We start from the raw sequence: 16,329 nt of genomic DNA, 5'->3' as shown, positions 1-16,329 counted from the left end.
TCTTTGACTTTGCCCTCTCTTTTTTCTCCTCCTATCTAGCTGTTAGCCTCCTTTGCTAGCTCTTCATCCATGTAATTCCCTCAAAGTAGCCATTGATCCCAAGGCTCCAATCCCGGGCCTTCTCCATCTCTAGAACTTGCACCCTGAGGCCAGGCTGTCCTGACTGGCGACTGCCTCTCCTAGTCCACTATTTCACAAGAGCCCTCACATGTTTCACTTCATTCCCTACTCTCCAGACATCTCCTGCACTACATTATTGTCTGGGATGTACCCTTTGCTCTCCATCACTCTCTTTTCAGTTGTGAAATGATGATCAAATCAACTCTCCCATTGTTCTGGGTGGGGTGTGTCAATATATTCCCCCAAATATTCTCACTATCCCTATAACTTCTGGTACCAAAGTGCCCCCTTCCTTGCCATCACTCCCCCATTCGTGGGGTCTCCCCCATTATAACCAATCAACCAATAGGGTATTTATTTATAAGCATTTACCGTGTTCCAAGCACTATGCTAAGATGCTGAACAGTACAAAGAATGAAACAATCCCCACTCCCAATGAAGTGACACCCTAATGTAAGCTGCTTCCTGGCATGAATTGTCTTTGCTTTTGTATCCCCAGTGCTTAGCAAAGTGCTTGGCACATAAGACGTGGATAATAAGTTATTTTATCATCCTCTCTCTACATCCTCTCATTGCGTGGCCCCAATAGTTCCCAGGGGTTCATTTATCATCTCTATGCAGATGACTTCTCAATCTATATATCTGATCTCCCTCCTGAACTACAGTCCTTTTTTGTTGACTGCATTGGACATTAATTGCATTGTATTGGGCATCCTTTATCGTACTCGACATCGGCATTTCAAATTCAAATGTCTAAAACAGAGATCACTTTTCCCCCAACCTTCTCTTCCAGATTCCCCTGTCCCTACTGAGTGTCCCACTATCCTCCAAAAAACCCACATTGGCCATGTTAGTGTCACTTACTTTACATAAATGACCAGCTGCCAAGTCTTTGTTCTTGCTATTTCCTCGACAGAGCTCATTCTGTCATTCTCTCCCCCAGCTTAGGCCCCATCACGCCGTCAATAACCTTCTAATGGATCTGCCCCAGTCTGATGATGCCATACCACACACACACACACACACACACACACACACACACACACACACTCACACCAGTGATAAACTCCAGTGACCCCCATTCACTTGTAGGTTCAAATACAAACAACTCCATCTGGCATGTAAAGCTTTTCCTGACCTGCCCTCTCTCTGCTGTTCCCTCTGAAATCACATCTTGTACATCTATAGTTGTTTGTTTGCAGGTCATTTTCCCTGCTAGACTGTGAGCTCCTTAAAGGCAGGGACAGCAGCTTCGTCTTCCTTTGTCTAACATCCAGTTACTCTCAGGCTCATGTCTAGGGACAGACCTACAAAAGGTGGCCTGCCTGGGTAGTCATCATGCCCTTGCAAGGATAGTTATGAAATGGCTTGTGCTCACATCCCAGTTAGACTAAAACTGTCTAACAATGTGCTTTCCATTAGGAAAGGTCCTTCTCTCATTTGGCTCCCACCATATCCTCCCTACCACAAACAAAGGGATACCGGGCAATATAAAGACAAGTCCAACACAAGTGTTTGTGAGAAGTAATATTAAATCTTTTAAATAATATATTAGTAATACTAACACGGTATTATTAATATGTAATAATGTGTCAATAATATATTAATAATATTAAATAATTAAATCTTTTAAATAATAAATCTTTAAATTTGAAATACTCTTAAAACTACAACTAAGTGAAAGGCAGGGGCAGGATAGGAACCCGGTTCCTCATGGACAGATTTTAATCACTTCTAGAGTAGCCGGTGCCCAAGATTATAAACAAACATGCAACCAGTCACAGGCCTCTCTCCTTGTCCACTTAGAAGTCATCTCTTGTGGTCTGCAGATGAGGCAGACACACACAGGCTGTGGCCATCGGATGATGGCAGCCTTCCCCTTCTCCTCTCCTTGTCCCCTCTAGAGTCCCAAGCTCTTCCATCCTATATGTGAAAACCTTCGTGCGCCCCCCCATGGCCTCATCTTGACTTAGTTTCCTTTCTTCTCAAACTTACAAAAACTACAAATCCCAAGGTTTTGTGGCCAGCCAATCCCTTGCCAGAAGGGTTATATTCATGTCCCTAGAGCTTACTACAGAGTCCAGCACATAGTAAACACTTAATATAATGATTGTTCACTGGCATCTAGACTAAAGAAGGTTTATTCATATGAAGGATAAGGAGGGAGAGAGGGGGAGAAAGAGAGAGAGAGAGAGAGAGAGAGAGAGAGAGAGAGAGAGAGAGAGAGAGAGAGAAAGAAAGAGACAGAGAGAGAGAGAATAGGATAGTCATAGACTGACCTTCTTGGTAACCTAACCATTATATCTATGAAACAAATATTTGGCTGTGTCTATATATGGAACTTAAATCTTTGTGGCTTCTTGAAGCTTTGGCTTAGCACTAATTCCAGATTAGGTATATTGCTCATACTTCTTTTCCAAACTCATCGTGAACCTGTTTCTCCTGGTGAAACATTCCAAATGAAGGCACATTTTGAGAAGCCTGTGGTTTGTGGTATACCACATTTATTTTAAGTAATGGAAGAGAATGCGTCCTCCCTAACTCATGGTAAACCAATCAGTCCTGTCATCATCCTTTCCCACTTCACCAGCAATAATAGAAAGTGTCTTGGTGTTGGTGTCAGAAGACCTAGTTCTGATACTTACTACCACCCTACTGACCATGGAGGATAATTGGGAGGCACAGCTGGGAAGGCTGGGCTGGTGAGTGAGTAACAAGATTTCACTGCTCAGGTCATGCGGCCCCATTCCTGGGTTGGCTCTGGAAGTCCATCCACCCTTCATATTCTATTGGGACTTAAGGTGAGTAGTACTTATCTGACCTTCAATTTTTCATTGGCTAAATGACAGGATTGAACTAGATGATCCTAAGGTCTCTCTCTAGATTCTAGAAATTCTAGAAGTATGATGAGGCTCACAGAGACATTATGCAGAAAGCTCAGTTTGGGTTCCTCTGAAGTAAGATACTCCAAGTATTTCAAGTACTCATTCCTAAACAGAAGAAGCATTGTATAATGAAAAACCTCCAGATGTAGAGATAAAGGGCTAGGATTCCACTCTGGTTTCTGCTCTCTTCTACCTATATGAATTTGAATAAGTCACTTTGGGTATTATGGGCATGTGTGGAAAAGGGAGATGAACAAAATTCTCTCTAAGTTCCTTTTCAGCACTAAACATTATTATCCTGTTTTAATGGCTACGTGGTTTTAGACAAGTCACAATTAAATAAGCTTCAGTTGCCTAAACTGTAAAATGAGATAATAAAACCTACCCCCCTACCTATCTCATATGGTTATCCTGAGAATAAAAAAAGACAAGCCATAGGTGATAAAGTCCTTTGGGAAGTTACGTAGCTGGGTTCAGTCCTGGAGTGGTTCCCATAAATCATCTTCCTTTGGCTTAGGCCTCCACCCAAGGGTTCTCTGAGAGCCTTGGAGTTTGGTTATATCTAAGTCTCTATAAGTAAAAAGGTCCCTTAGTACTCAAGGTAACAATCTATACTGGATATAGGACAGCCTTCATTTCACCCCTAAAAAAGAATACAAAAAACCACAAAACATTCATAGGAGTCTATAAGGAGTCAAGACATCTCTCCTTCCCTCTCTGGTGAGACCCACCAGAATGAACAGCAGAGCCAGATCCATGGCATTACTCTGTGGTGGAGACTCTACTGGAAAGGAAAAAATGCTTGAGAGAGCCCTCATTCAACAAGTCCACACCCCCCTAGGAACCGTATGGTTCTCCAGGCTTATGACTAAGGTTTAGGACTCCATCCAAAGAGAATTTTGCACTTGGGGCAGCTAGAGAATCAATTCCTCACCTTCCTCCAAACATGTAATGCTACCCTAAGGTTTTCAGAGGCATTCTGGGACTGCTCGAGACTCAATATCCCCCTTCCATTTGGCCTGACTGGTCTGAATAACTCACAGGCTCATAGCTCTCAAGAGACTGTCTAGTCAACCCTCCTCCCTCTACTGATGAGGGAATAAAGACTCGTGGAGGCCGGACAACTTGCCCAAAGTCATACCATTAGTGTCAGCGGGACAAGAGTCAACAGGCAAGATCCAGTTTTGCTCTGGAACCTTGGATCTTAGGTCCTGGTGGTTCTTTCAGCTCCAGGGCCACAGGCTTTATCTTCCTTCCAGAAGACCAGATCCAAGAAGTTGATGTTGTCTAACACAAGTCTTCTCCTCTCTCCAGGAGAAGAACTTGGCATTGCCCAGGAACTTGGTGTCGTCCAGAACTCCCTGCCCCCTTTCTTTCCTCTCTTCATCTTGGTACACAGTAGGCACTAAATAAATGCTTGTTGACTGACTGATACCCTTTACAGTTAAATGTAAAGTTGAAAAGGCTGAAGAGTGCAGCATTGTTCCATAGTTAGCTTGAGTCCCACTTTGTTCCTATTCCTAGGGGCAACGGGTTCAAGTCCACATCACTTGGAATGTGACCAACAGACAATGATTCCTAGAGGGAAGAAGAATGACTCCTCCATGAGATCTGAAAGAACAAAGCTGAGGATAATGGAGCTTCCCGTAGCACGGAGCTGCTTCCAAGACTGGAAGGGGTATGGCCAGAAAACACGACCAAGAGCCTCCTGTGTCCCACCCTCCCACCTCCAACCAAATGAGGAAGCATGATGACCAAAGCATAGAGTTCACGTGGTGGGCACTGTGGGGGCTGGCAGCTTCTCTGTATAGAAGGGGCACAGGCAGCCATGATAGAGCATCCCCTTGGCTTTCTCCTGCCCCCAAGAAAGCAACCTTAGACCGCTAGATAGACAGGAAAGGGAGGATGGAGGCCCCCAGGTCTTCACGTCCACACTAGTGTTCACCGTGCCCACAGCACCTTCTTCTGGGCTTTCTAGCTCTCCCAATCCTCCCTTTCCTCCAGGCCGACCTTCACCATGAGGGTTTTTCATCCTGAAGCTAAACTCCTGAATCAGGTTCCATCTCACAGCTACTTTGACACTTACAGTGCCTTAGGCTGCAAGATAATACAACTATCAGGTGACCTCCTTAAGAAGAGCCATGTCGCCAACTTGCTAGCTCCCCCATGGCACTCAACACAATGCCTCTCATGGCACATTTTTGGCAAATATTTGCTGACTGACTTTATTTTTAACAATTAAACTGCCTAAGACCAGGATACAAAATGACGGGTCAGGATCAATAGCGGATTTTGAATCTGAAGACCTGGGAAGACGGCAACAACAACAATAAAAATAATAATAATAGCTGGCATTTATCTAGGGCTTTTAAGGCTTGCCAAGTGCTTTATGAATATTATCTCATGCAATCCTCACAAAAACCCAGGGCAGTGGGTGCTATTATTATCCCCATTTTACAGATGAGGAAGTTGAGACAGAGGGTAAGTGATTTACTCAGGGTCACACAGCTAGGAAGTATCTGAGCAAAGGTCTTTCTGGCTCCAGACCCAGTGCTTTGCGTACTGTGCCAGATTGGCCACCTATTGGGGAAGGAGGTATCCAAATGGAGGCAGGGTACAGAAACACCCCCCCCACTACTTCCTATATGACTGGGTAAGTCACTTAACTTTTGCCTGCCTCAGTTTCCTCATCTGTAAAATGAAGATTTGGACTGGGAGCCAACGAGGTAACATGTGTAAGTCACTTTGCAAACCTTAAGATGCTACATCAGTCTAGCTCTTGGGTGATCTCAAAGGTCCCGTCTACCTTCAAATGTCATGCTCTTGCTTTTTAAGAACATAAGCCATGCTCACCAGTGAGGCCAAGGCAGTATGATTAAATGGACAAAGAACGCATGGAAGACACTAGTCTTTGAACTGTCATCCTATTTTTCTGAATAGCAGGCTGAGTGACTCCCTTTAGGGAGAAAGGGGAGGGGGAGAGAGAGAGAGAGAGAGAGAGAGAGAGAGAGAGAGAGACAGAGACAGAGAGACAGAGACAAGAGGAGGGACAGAGGGAGACAGAGAGACAGAGACAAGAGGGGAAGAGAGAGAGAGAGAGAGAGAGAGAGAGAGAGAAGAGAGAGAGAGAGAGAGAGAGAGGAGAGAGAGAGAGAATTATTCATTCTTCCCTTCTTGACAAGGCTGGGAGAAATGGCTAATTAAAATTTGTAAGGAAGCAATTCAATATGTATTGCTCTGCTTGCAGATTAGGGGTGCTGACTGCATCTCGTGTGGAGCTGTAATCAATCACAGCCAGAGCCAGGGAATGCCTACCTCCCAGTCTGGATGTGGAACACGGCCTCCCTGTTGCCAATATTCCGTACCAGCAGAATCTTCTGGGTGCTGTATTTGACGGGACAAACGCCAAAGTTCAGCTCATCAGGAAAATCGAGAATGGCCCGAGCACCTCGAGCCTTAATGGGCACGATGAACTTTTCTCTTTCAGTAACACAGGTCAGCACATGGGAATAATCCTAGGAGGAAAAAGAGGACTCATCAGCTGGGAGCCTATGGGCCCCAAGTCATTGGGGGGGGTGGAGAGGTGGCCTGGCCTTTTATCACACATTTCATAGAACAAATTAGTAGAATCTGCTTTATCTAACCAGAGCATGGCACCTGTTCAGTCCAGAGCACCATTTGAACTCTGGGTTTTGTCAAGGAGAACAGCCATTCAACTCAAAGAGATGAGATTCCATTGGTGTGTATTTCCCATTCAACATGACTGAGATGCTCTGGACAAATTCATCCTTTACGTAAACTTGTGTGATATAAGGGGCAGCTAGGTGGTGCCATAGTGCACAGAACCCTGGGCCTGGAGTCAGGAAGACTCACCTTCCTAAGTTCAAATCCGGTTTCAGACACTTACTAGCTGTGTGACCCTGGGCAAGTCATTTAACCTTGTTTGCCTCAGTTTCCTCATCTGTAAAATGAACTGGAGAAGGAAATGGCAAATCACTCCAACATCTTTGCCAAGAAAACCCCAAATGGGGTCACAAAGAGTCAGACATGACTGAAAAACAACTGGACAGCATGTAATATAATAAAATCACTAACATTCATATTGTGCTTTAAGGTTCGCAAAATACTTTACACCTGATGCCTCATTTGGTCCTCACAAAACCCCTCGGAGGCAGATGAGGAGATTCACATTTCACAAATGAGGAAACAGGCTGAGAGAGGCTAAGTGGATTGTCCCAGGCCACACAGCTTGTCTTAGGCAAGATTTGAACTCATGTCTTCCTGACCCCAAGTTCAGCACTTCTCTATTCCCCAGTGTTATAAAACAATACCAAAAAAAAGGAGAATACCACAATAATGAAAAAGGACTGTTAAGGAAAATAAAGAATCCTTTTCTTGGTAATAAGTAGGTTTGAAGTTTAGATATCACTCTATCCAGGAAAACAGCATCTAACTCAGGTTCGGTTTTCATTTCAGGTTTTCCAGAAATCCTCCCTTTTCATGTATATTACTGGTGTGAGGTATTTATAAGTCACTGAAAACTTTATCTAGTAGGAAGCAATGAGCCGAATCATTTTTTAGTCATGTCTGACTCTTTGTGACCCCATTCTTGGCAAAGATACGAGAGCACTTTGCCATTTCTTTCTTCAGACCATTTTACAGATGAGGAACTGAGGCAAACAGGCTGAAGTGACTTGCCCAGGGTCACACAGCTAATAAGCGTCTGATGCCAGAGTTGAACTCAGGAAGATGATGAGTCTTTCTGACTCCCCGCCCTGCACTCTGTTCACTATGGCGCCACCTAGCTACCAGTAGGCTGTGATAGCATTAAGTGGTAGATGATTTCGTAGAAACCATAGGACCCATGTAAGCGATTAGAAAACTCCGGCCTCTGCTATAGCTTTGTCCCTTTGTTTAATTTCAAGTAACCTCTGGAAGAAGCACCACGCCGTGGGATACCAACTTATGCCTAGAGTAACACAGAGGCAGAACAGTTTTTCCATGAAAGTCTGATGTGTCTGAGCATTCCTCTCTATGTCTGTCTCTTTCCGCGGCATTCTGTGTGTGTGTGTTTCTCTCTCTCTCTCTCTGATTCTACCCCTCTTACTTGCCTCCACTTCTTTCCCTTTTTCTCCATCTCTCAGGAGCCTCTTCCAGAACTGATCACAGCAGAGAAGTAAAAGTCGATTTTAAATTTTTGCTGGCTTACTTATCACAGAGATATTGATGCTTCTTGTTCGTTGGTTTGTTTTCATTTCAAGGGTAATTCAGAAAAAACCACTTGGAATCACGTGGGAAAAAAAAAGACAAAATTGTTTCATACCACCAAAGAGGCCAAAGACAGACAGAAAGATCCCAAATATCACAAAATAGGCACAGAAGCACTTCAGCGGCTGGAAGACACAGAAACTGAGTGCTGCTACGCCAGTCGTGGACTGAAAGGACATGTGGAAGCACTTCCTTGCAGTACAGAGGTAGGAGGCTACAGGTGAGGAATGCAGCAAACACTGTCAGATTTGATCACTGTGCCGTGCTGATTATACTTACCTGACTTTGTTACAAGAAAGGGCTCATTTTGGGATCACATGAGGCACCAGGTGTACACCTGGGAATGACGGTGACGTAAAAATGAAAGGCATCAATAAAACTTTTTAAGTCACGTGACTTTCATAGGTATTGCTTTCTCTTTTTAAAATTTTTTTTTTTAGGCAATTGGGGTTAAGTGACTTGCCCAGGGTCAAACAGCTAGTAAGTGTCAAGTGCTTAATCTGAGGCTGCATTTGAACTCAGGTCCTAGCTGCCCCTGTTTTCTCTTTTAAAAAAAAATCACATAGATTAAACTACGTTTACATCTGTGGTTCTTGAGGCTGAGGACTGTCTTTTGCCTCTTTCCGTATCCCCAGGAATTAGCACAGTGGCTGCCACACAGCAGGCACTTAATAAATGTTTCCAGATTAACTTTTTTCCCTGAGAGTCAATGGTCCTCAACAACAACATAACAAAAAGGTTCCCAAGCCCTCCTTTGTAGCAACATTAAATACAAGATACAATACAAATGAGGCATGTTTAATAGACTTAGGAAATACCTAATCCTCTCTATCAAGATTACACCTGTACCTTCCCAAATGGATAGATCTTAACCATACTTTTAGAAACATTGTTGTTGTTCAGTCATTTTTCAGTTGTGTCCAACTCTTTGTGACCCCATTTGGGGTTTTCTTGGCAAAGATATTGGAGCAGTTTGCCATTTCCTTCTCCAGCTCATTTTTCAGATGAGGAAACTGAGGCAAATAGGGTTAAGTGGCCTACCCAGGGTCACCCAGATAGTAAGTATCTGAGGCTGGATTTGAACTCAGGAAGATGCGTCTTGCTGACTTCAGGCCTGCCTGGTACACTATCCACTGTGCCCCCTAGCTTTCCATCAGAAACATTACCCACCTCATTTCAAATTGAACTACTTTTACTTATTATTTATATTTATTTCATCCCCCTGCTCTATGACTACCATTCATCTACTCCATACTTAGCTGGTATGCACTGACTTACATATGTTGGGTCTCCCATTAGAATGTAAGCTCTTTCAGGGCAGGACCTGTTTTAGCTTTTTCTTTGTATAAGCAGTGCCGAGCACAGGGTCTGCCACAGACTAAGTGCCTAAGAAATGTTTGTTGATTGCTTGATTTACTGTTAGAACAGTTGTCTTCACAGCTAACGTCACCCTCAAGCATCACCTGAAGTCTATTTCCTCTTATTCTGTCCAAGAGGGTGAGGATAGGGGTGGGAGTGGTGAAAAAAAGCTGGTAATAATCCTTAAGAGCATCACTCCACGTGTCCTTAAAAACTTGTCAAGTCATTCTGGAGTTCTTTCTCCGCACTAAGTAACTCGAAGGCCTTTCCTCAAAGGTCCCATTTTCTAATGCTCTAATCATCTTCATAGCTTACCTCTGAAGCCCAGCCAAGGCCCTGAGGTGTGGAGCCCAGGAAAAGGAAAAATTCTGCAGCAGCAGTTCAGAGACTTATTATTTGGAGATTATTTTAGACACCCCCCCCAAGTGCAAGCCCCACCTACTCCTTTTCCAGAGCTTAGCACAAATGTAATGCTTAATAAATGTAAGCTGATTTGCCACTAAAAATTCATTTGTGTCTGATTCTCCGTGATCCTATTTTGGTGTTTTCTTGGCAAACACACTGGAGTGGTTTGCTAGGGCTGGTGCTCTATCCCCTGTACCCCCAGCTGCCCCACTAAAAATTGCTTCACTACAATAAAGGAGACTTGCCATGATTTTTGACAAGATGAAGTCTTGCCTTCTAAATTAATGTTTTGCACTTATACAATAAGAACATTATGAAGACAAGCAACTTTGAAAGACTGAGGAGCCTTGATCAATACAATGGCTGACCAGATGCTAGAGGACATGAGGCCTCCTGCCCACCTTCTGGCACAGGGGAGCGAACTCGAGATGCCCAATGAGGCAGAGATTTTTTTGGACATAGCTAATGCAGGACTTTGTTTTATTTACCATATACACTTGTTAAAGGGGCCTAATTTTTCTTGTTTCACTGTTGGGGTTTTCCCCCCAATTGGGGCAGGGAGTGAGGAGGAAGAAAAAAAATGGATTTTTGTTCATGGGGAAAAATTTTTTTTTAATAAAATTAATGGCTTAGGTTGAAAAAAAAATCAATGTCTAGTTTTCTAAAGTAAACTGCTAATGCAGTCCAGTCCCAAGATTTTAAAAAATTGTCATAGTAATTCAATTAAACATTTATTAAGCAAATTCTTATGCTTACATCTGGCCGCTAGGTATTGCATTGGATAGAATGTTATGGCTCCAGTCAGGAAGACCTGAGTTCAAATCCAGCCTTAGACACTAGCTGTGTGACCCTAGGCAAGTCACTTGATCTCTTCCTTGACTTCCTTAACTGTAAAAATGAGGATAATGATAGCACCCACTTTGCAAGGTTGTTGTGAGGATTAAATGAGATAATATTTGTGTGCCTGGCACACAGTAGATGCTTAATAAATGCTTGTTCCCTTCCCCCATCTACTATGTACAAGACACTATCACAGAGATACAAAGAGAAAACAAGATTCATACGATGCCCACAGAAATAAATCTCCTGTTGTTCCCCAGACTAAACAGTCTAGAGGCAACATCTAGCCATGGCTAAGCATAATAGAAGCTGCCTTCAGCCCCCAGGAAGATGCATTTTTCAGAGAGATAAAAAATGAAATAAAAGCAATAAGGTTTTCAATTTCCAGCACCTTAATAGAATCAAAAAATTTACACAATTAGTTCATCTACAATAGGTGAGCATGTTTGCTCTTTTTGGTAAACTAATTTTAAAGATTTGCTTTGTGTTATAACTAAAATACTGTATGGACAATTCAATTTCACAAATTTTAGCCCCTTGAGAACAATAAGGAAAGAACTCTTCAAAGGCTCCTCCGCATGGCTGCTAACCCCAGCCCTCTCCCCCGTCAGCATCCTATACAAGGGAGACAGGGAGTCTGGTAGATGGCGGAGCTGTGTCTGTACTCTGTTCCCATATTACCCTGATTCTCAATCTCCTCTCCAGGGCTCTCCTTCCATTCTGTCTTCCCCTAAAAAGGCAGACATCAAATCCAGCAAACCAAACCTAGACTCACTGACTTTGGCTATTATTAGCTTTTTCTCTCAACGGGCGTGCCTGACTGCTGCCTCCAGGACATTATTAAATATTCCTGTGTGCGGATCTAGGCTCCCAGCACACCTACAGTAGCCCCGGGGTTTAGTTTGCTCTCTCAAGGCAATGTCAAGTTCAAAAGAAGCCCAGGATTCACTAACTATATCTGACCCTAGGAGAGCCCAGCAGATTATAGGACCCAAACCAGCAGATAAGTCAGATGGTGCCAATATCCGTTTCTTTTTTTTTAAGTCCAATCCCTAGCTTTTGTAGAATGTCAATTTCATGCAGTCAAGAGTTTGGCTATGGATTACATTTTGTATCTGTTTCTCAAGTCTCTATGGCCAAAGAATCCATCACCCAGTGGCTGACATTTTCCTGGTGAACATCTCTTCACATTTAGCCTAGCATTCCCTGAACAATAGACATATTCTATTGCTGAGACTATATTCAAAGCCTTCCTAATTTTTAAAATATTTTCACTAAATTGTAGTTATGCTCCAATGAAAGTGCACCATTATTCAAAAATTATTTTGCATGATCAGTATAGTGCTAGTATACTATGGTTACAAAAATATTAACTGATGGTCCTTATAATATATTTGCAAAGCAGTCGTTGAAGATTTGGGGGAAAACAAATGCCAAGAGGAGTTGCTGAATCCACCAGGTGAAGGTCACCTGATAATAACAAGGGAAAATTAGAGCTCATGTAGATGGAGACCAGAAAGCCAGCTGAGGACCTGAATAAAAATCCTCCGGTGAGTTCTGTCAAGCTTCTTTAAGATTTGGGGTGAAAAGAGAAATTGAGGTTTGATCTGATAAATTCCTTGGTCCAAATCAATGCACACATCCATAAACTAAAGAACTCCAAGGCAAACTTCTTAAACAATCATTTTAAAAATGTGCTCCAGTCTCTGAGTTTATGTATTTAATACTTTTATATGAGATTATGTAATATGACATCATATATTATTCTAATGATTTATTATTAATTCAGGAAAGATTGTCTCGTTTGCAAGCTGAGCAAATACCCCAGTCAATGAATTTTACTTCAGTGCATTCAGGTAATCAACTAGCCCGAGTATTTAATTATTTAGTTCTCTTCCTCCTCCCATTTATTACGAGAGCTGATAACAAGAATTACCACATTTGACAATCTTGTCTTATATAACAGCGCTCTCAGGTGTAATTTCGGTCTCTCCTTGGGGCCCACGGGGTTTTTAGCAAGTGAAAGCCAACATTAGCAGAGAGCAGTCGTGAAAACTCAGTCAGCCTGAGCCACGCAGCAGCATCACACGCTGGATCCCAAGCCAGCACGTAAAGAAAGGGGAGAAGGGCACGGCCAAACGCCATTCTTCAAAACTACAAGTAGGAGGAGGCGCCTAACCTCCTGCAAGTAATTCAGCCATCTGTGGTTAGCAAAGGGCAGGGCAAGCCAGGCGAGTCCTTTCACCTTCCCCGCATCGCCCTTGCTAACACACTGCCAGAACAAACTGTCCTGCTGGGGGCACAGGGGTAGAGCACCGGGCTTGCCTCTGTCACTTACTGGCTGTGCAACCCTAGACGGGTCACTCAACTTTTCTGTGCCTCAGTTTATTCATCTGTAAAAATGGGGGTGGGGGCAGACTTGGTGGCCTCCAAGATCCCTTCCAGATCCTATGACTAACTGAGACTCACAGTAATTTCATTCAGGATATATTCAGGATACAAACATATACACACATACATACATATCTATATCTATATATCTGTCTATATATATATATATCTATCTATATCTATATAGATATCCATATCTATATATCAATATATATAAATCTGTGACTTAATTGGTATAAGCTACTCCCAAGTGAGGGAGCTCCCTCTATCAGTGCAGGTTAGCCTGTCACGGTGTAACTTATCTTACCTAGAGTACTAAGAAATAAAGTGACTTGCCTAGGTTCTACATTTGCCCTGTGTTGGAGGCAGGACTTGAATCCATATCTTCCTGGCTCCACAGCCAGCCTACTGTCTATATGCTGTATACTTTATATACTCTACAGCACCCTCACTCAAGGTTCGGGATGGAAAAAGGCTGTGGCTTACCCAGTATAGTGTTGCTGGATTGTAGAAGGGAGTAAAGCAGGAAAGGTAGGAAGGGGTCAGGTTGGGAAGGACATTAAATGGCAAGCAGAGCATTTTCTTTGTGATCCTGGAGATTATAATAGAGAGACATCGGAGTTTCGTGAGCAGAGGTGACATGGTCAGACCTGGACCTTGAGGAAAATCACTTTGGCAGCTCAGTGAAGGATTGGAGAGAGGGCAAGATGAAGCAGGTGGACCAACCGAAAGGCTGCCTACCCCAACTCATGCAGATGCGAGGTGATGATGGTCTATACCCAGGTGGAGGCTGTATGAGTGGAGAGATGGAGATGCATGTGTATACAGGAGACTGGAAGGTGATGAGGGTCTAAACTAGGGTGCCGGATGTATATATAGAACAGATGCTGTGGAGGTGGAGTCAACAAGACTTGGCAACTGGTTGGACATGGGCAGTGAGGGAGAGAAAAGGGCTGAGCATGACTCCTCAGTTGCTACAGGAGAGTGGGATTCTCTACAGAAAAAGGGAAATTCAGAGGGGGGTGGTTTTGCAGAGAAGATGATAAATTCAGTTTTGAATGTGTTAAGCTTGAAATGCCTACTGGATATTCAGGTGGTGCTTCAGGTGTGGAGTTCAGGAGAGAGATTAGGACTGAATATCCAGATCGGGAAGTCAGCTATAAAAAGATGATTATTGAACCCAAAAGAATTGATGACATCATTGAGAGAGGCTCTAATATAGAGAAACAAAAGAAGAGGGTCACAAGACAGAGCCTTGGAGGATATTCCTAGTTAGTAGATGGAACGTGGGGGATGAGGTGGCAAGGGAGACTGAGAAGAAATGGTCAAATAGGTAGGAAGAAAACCAGGAGGGAGCAGTGTCACAAAAACTAAGAGAGAAGAGAATACTCAAGAGGAGAAAATGTTCAACACAACCAGGTCCCTTTCAGTGAGAATAATAAATCCCTTGAAGTGGTTGCATTATTTGAATTCCAATTGCACATTTCCACTGGGCTGGAACCCATTACCATATTTTACATAATTATAACTTTGAATGATACCAATTTGAATACATGTGAGTACATGCTACAGAGAGGTCAAGCAGGATAAGGACAGAGAAGGGGCCATCAGATTCAGCAATTAAGAGATAGTTGGTAGTTGTAAAGGGTGCAATTTTAGTTGAGTTCCATTTTGGACAAGTTGAATTTGAAATGCTGATGGGGTATTTAGGTGGAAATGCTTAGCAGATGGTTTAGGAGCAAGATGAGAGTAGGGCATATAGATTTAGGTCATCATTCAAATAGAGATGATAATTTAATCCATGGGAACTGATGGTATTCAAAAGATTCACTAACCTCTAACTGAAACTTAGCATTTTTTTTCAATTATTTAAAAATGTTATTCTGAGAAGGGGTCCATAGACTTTGTCAGATTGCCAGGGAGGTCTGTGACACAAGAAAGATTAGGAACCCTTGCAGTAAGTGGGAGAGAGCATTGTCATGTAAGGAGAGAAAAGAGAAGGCGTAGACTAGTATTGAGGGACATCCATACTTAAGAGGTTGCACAGATGGATGAGATGTATTATGAAAGATCTAGGAGAAAGCAACAACATGGAGCCATGTTGTTGCTTTCTCCTAGATCTTTCATAATATGTCTCAAGAGACAAGAAAAGGGAATGTGAAAGTATTGCACCTGTTATCTGAGTATTTAACATTGTGGACAATTTAAATCCCCATGAAGCTGAATTAGTAGATGACAGAAAAAAAATTGTAAATTGTATCATCATCTTGGACATCCTAATATAATGTGGGTGTAGAAAATCCAATTGAAAGGCGACTGGCTTATTAAGTTGTGGCATGCTGCAATTTACACATCTCATCCTCCAGATGTGGGGTGGGTAAATGAGGATGGGGGTGAGCAAAGATCAGCAGGGGATAAAGGAAAAATATATATATTTCCACCAGTTTGGGCATTTGGAGAGAAAGAGACACTTTCTGAAAATGTTTGACTTCTATTTTTCCTAAAATAAATGTGAATTAAATAGTATTCCTCTGTCACCCTCTGTTCTGTGGCTAAAACCTGCACCCTCAGCTTTGGTCAGCCATTTCATAAATGTACAGTTGGTTACAAGAGGGAACGAGCAAGAAAACATGAATATATGCATCTATACAACTCTATCAGCCCCCCAGAGTGGGGCTCTAGGTTGGAATTCTATGTGGTCTTGTGCAAATCATTTTACTTCTCTGGGTCTCAGTTTCCTTATGTATAAAATGGGTTGGGAGTGGGTGAGAAGACATCTAGTCTTTTCCAGATCTGATCTATGATCCTATTTTTAATAGGGGTCTGGGGCCTCCATAGAGGCCTAGAACAGCCTCTCCTCGTGTGGAGAAGCTGAGGATACTGCTTCTGGGAGAATCATAATGGCATGGGACAGAAGCACCTCAGAGAGATAGTGGGGCTTTGGTAGATATTATATAGGGGGCTCCAATCTGTGCACCATGCGCAGTTAGGAGCAGCCTTTTGGGGGGCCATCCTTGAAAGGCTAAGTCAGCATTAGCCTGGTTTGGTGGTCATTCTTGAG

At 42.9% G+C, this 16,329-nt stretch overlaps 1 protein-coding gene across 1 annotated transcript in view; it reads right to left on the bottom strand.

Moving 5' to 3' along the window:
• The window catches only part of HYDIN (HYDIN axonemal central pair apparatus protein), a 464,226-nt gene that overhangs the window by 381,539 nt on the left and 66,358 nt on the right, over positions 1-16,329 (bottom strand). Inside the window, 1 exon segment of the mRNA XM_078149348.1 lies at positions 6,321-6,520. Within this exon segment, the coding sequence (XP_078005474.1) occupies positions 6,321-6,520 (200 nt within the window).

This window comes from Phascolarctos cinereus, unplaced genomic scaffold (assembly GCF_003287225.1).
Source record: "Phascolarctos cinereus isolate Bilbo 61053 unplaced genomic scaffold, phaCin_HiC Scaffold_2;HRSCAF=192, whole genome shotgun sequence".
Taxonomy (NCBI): domain Eukaryota; kingdom Metazoa; phylum Chordata; class Mammalia; order Diprotodontia; family Phascolarctidae; genus Phascolarctos; species Phascolarctos cinereus.
Note: the sequence above shows the minus strand (reverse complement) of the source record. Positions and strands in the feature narration are given on the sequence as shown.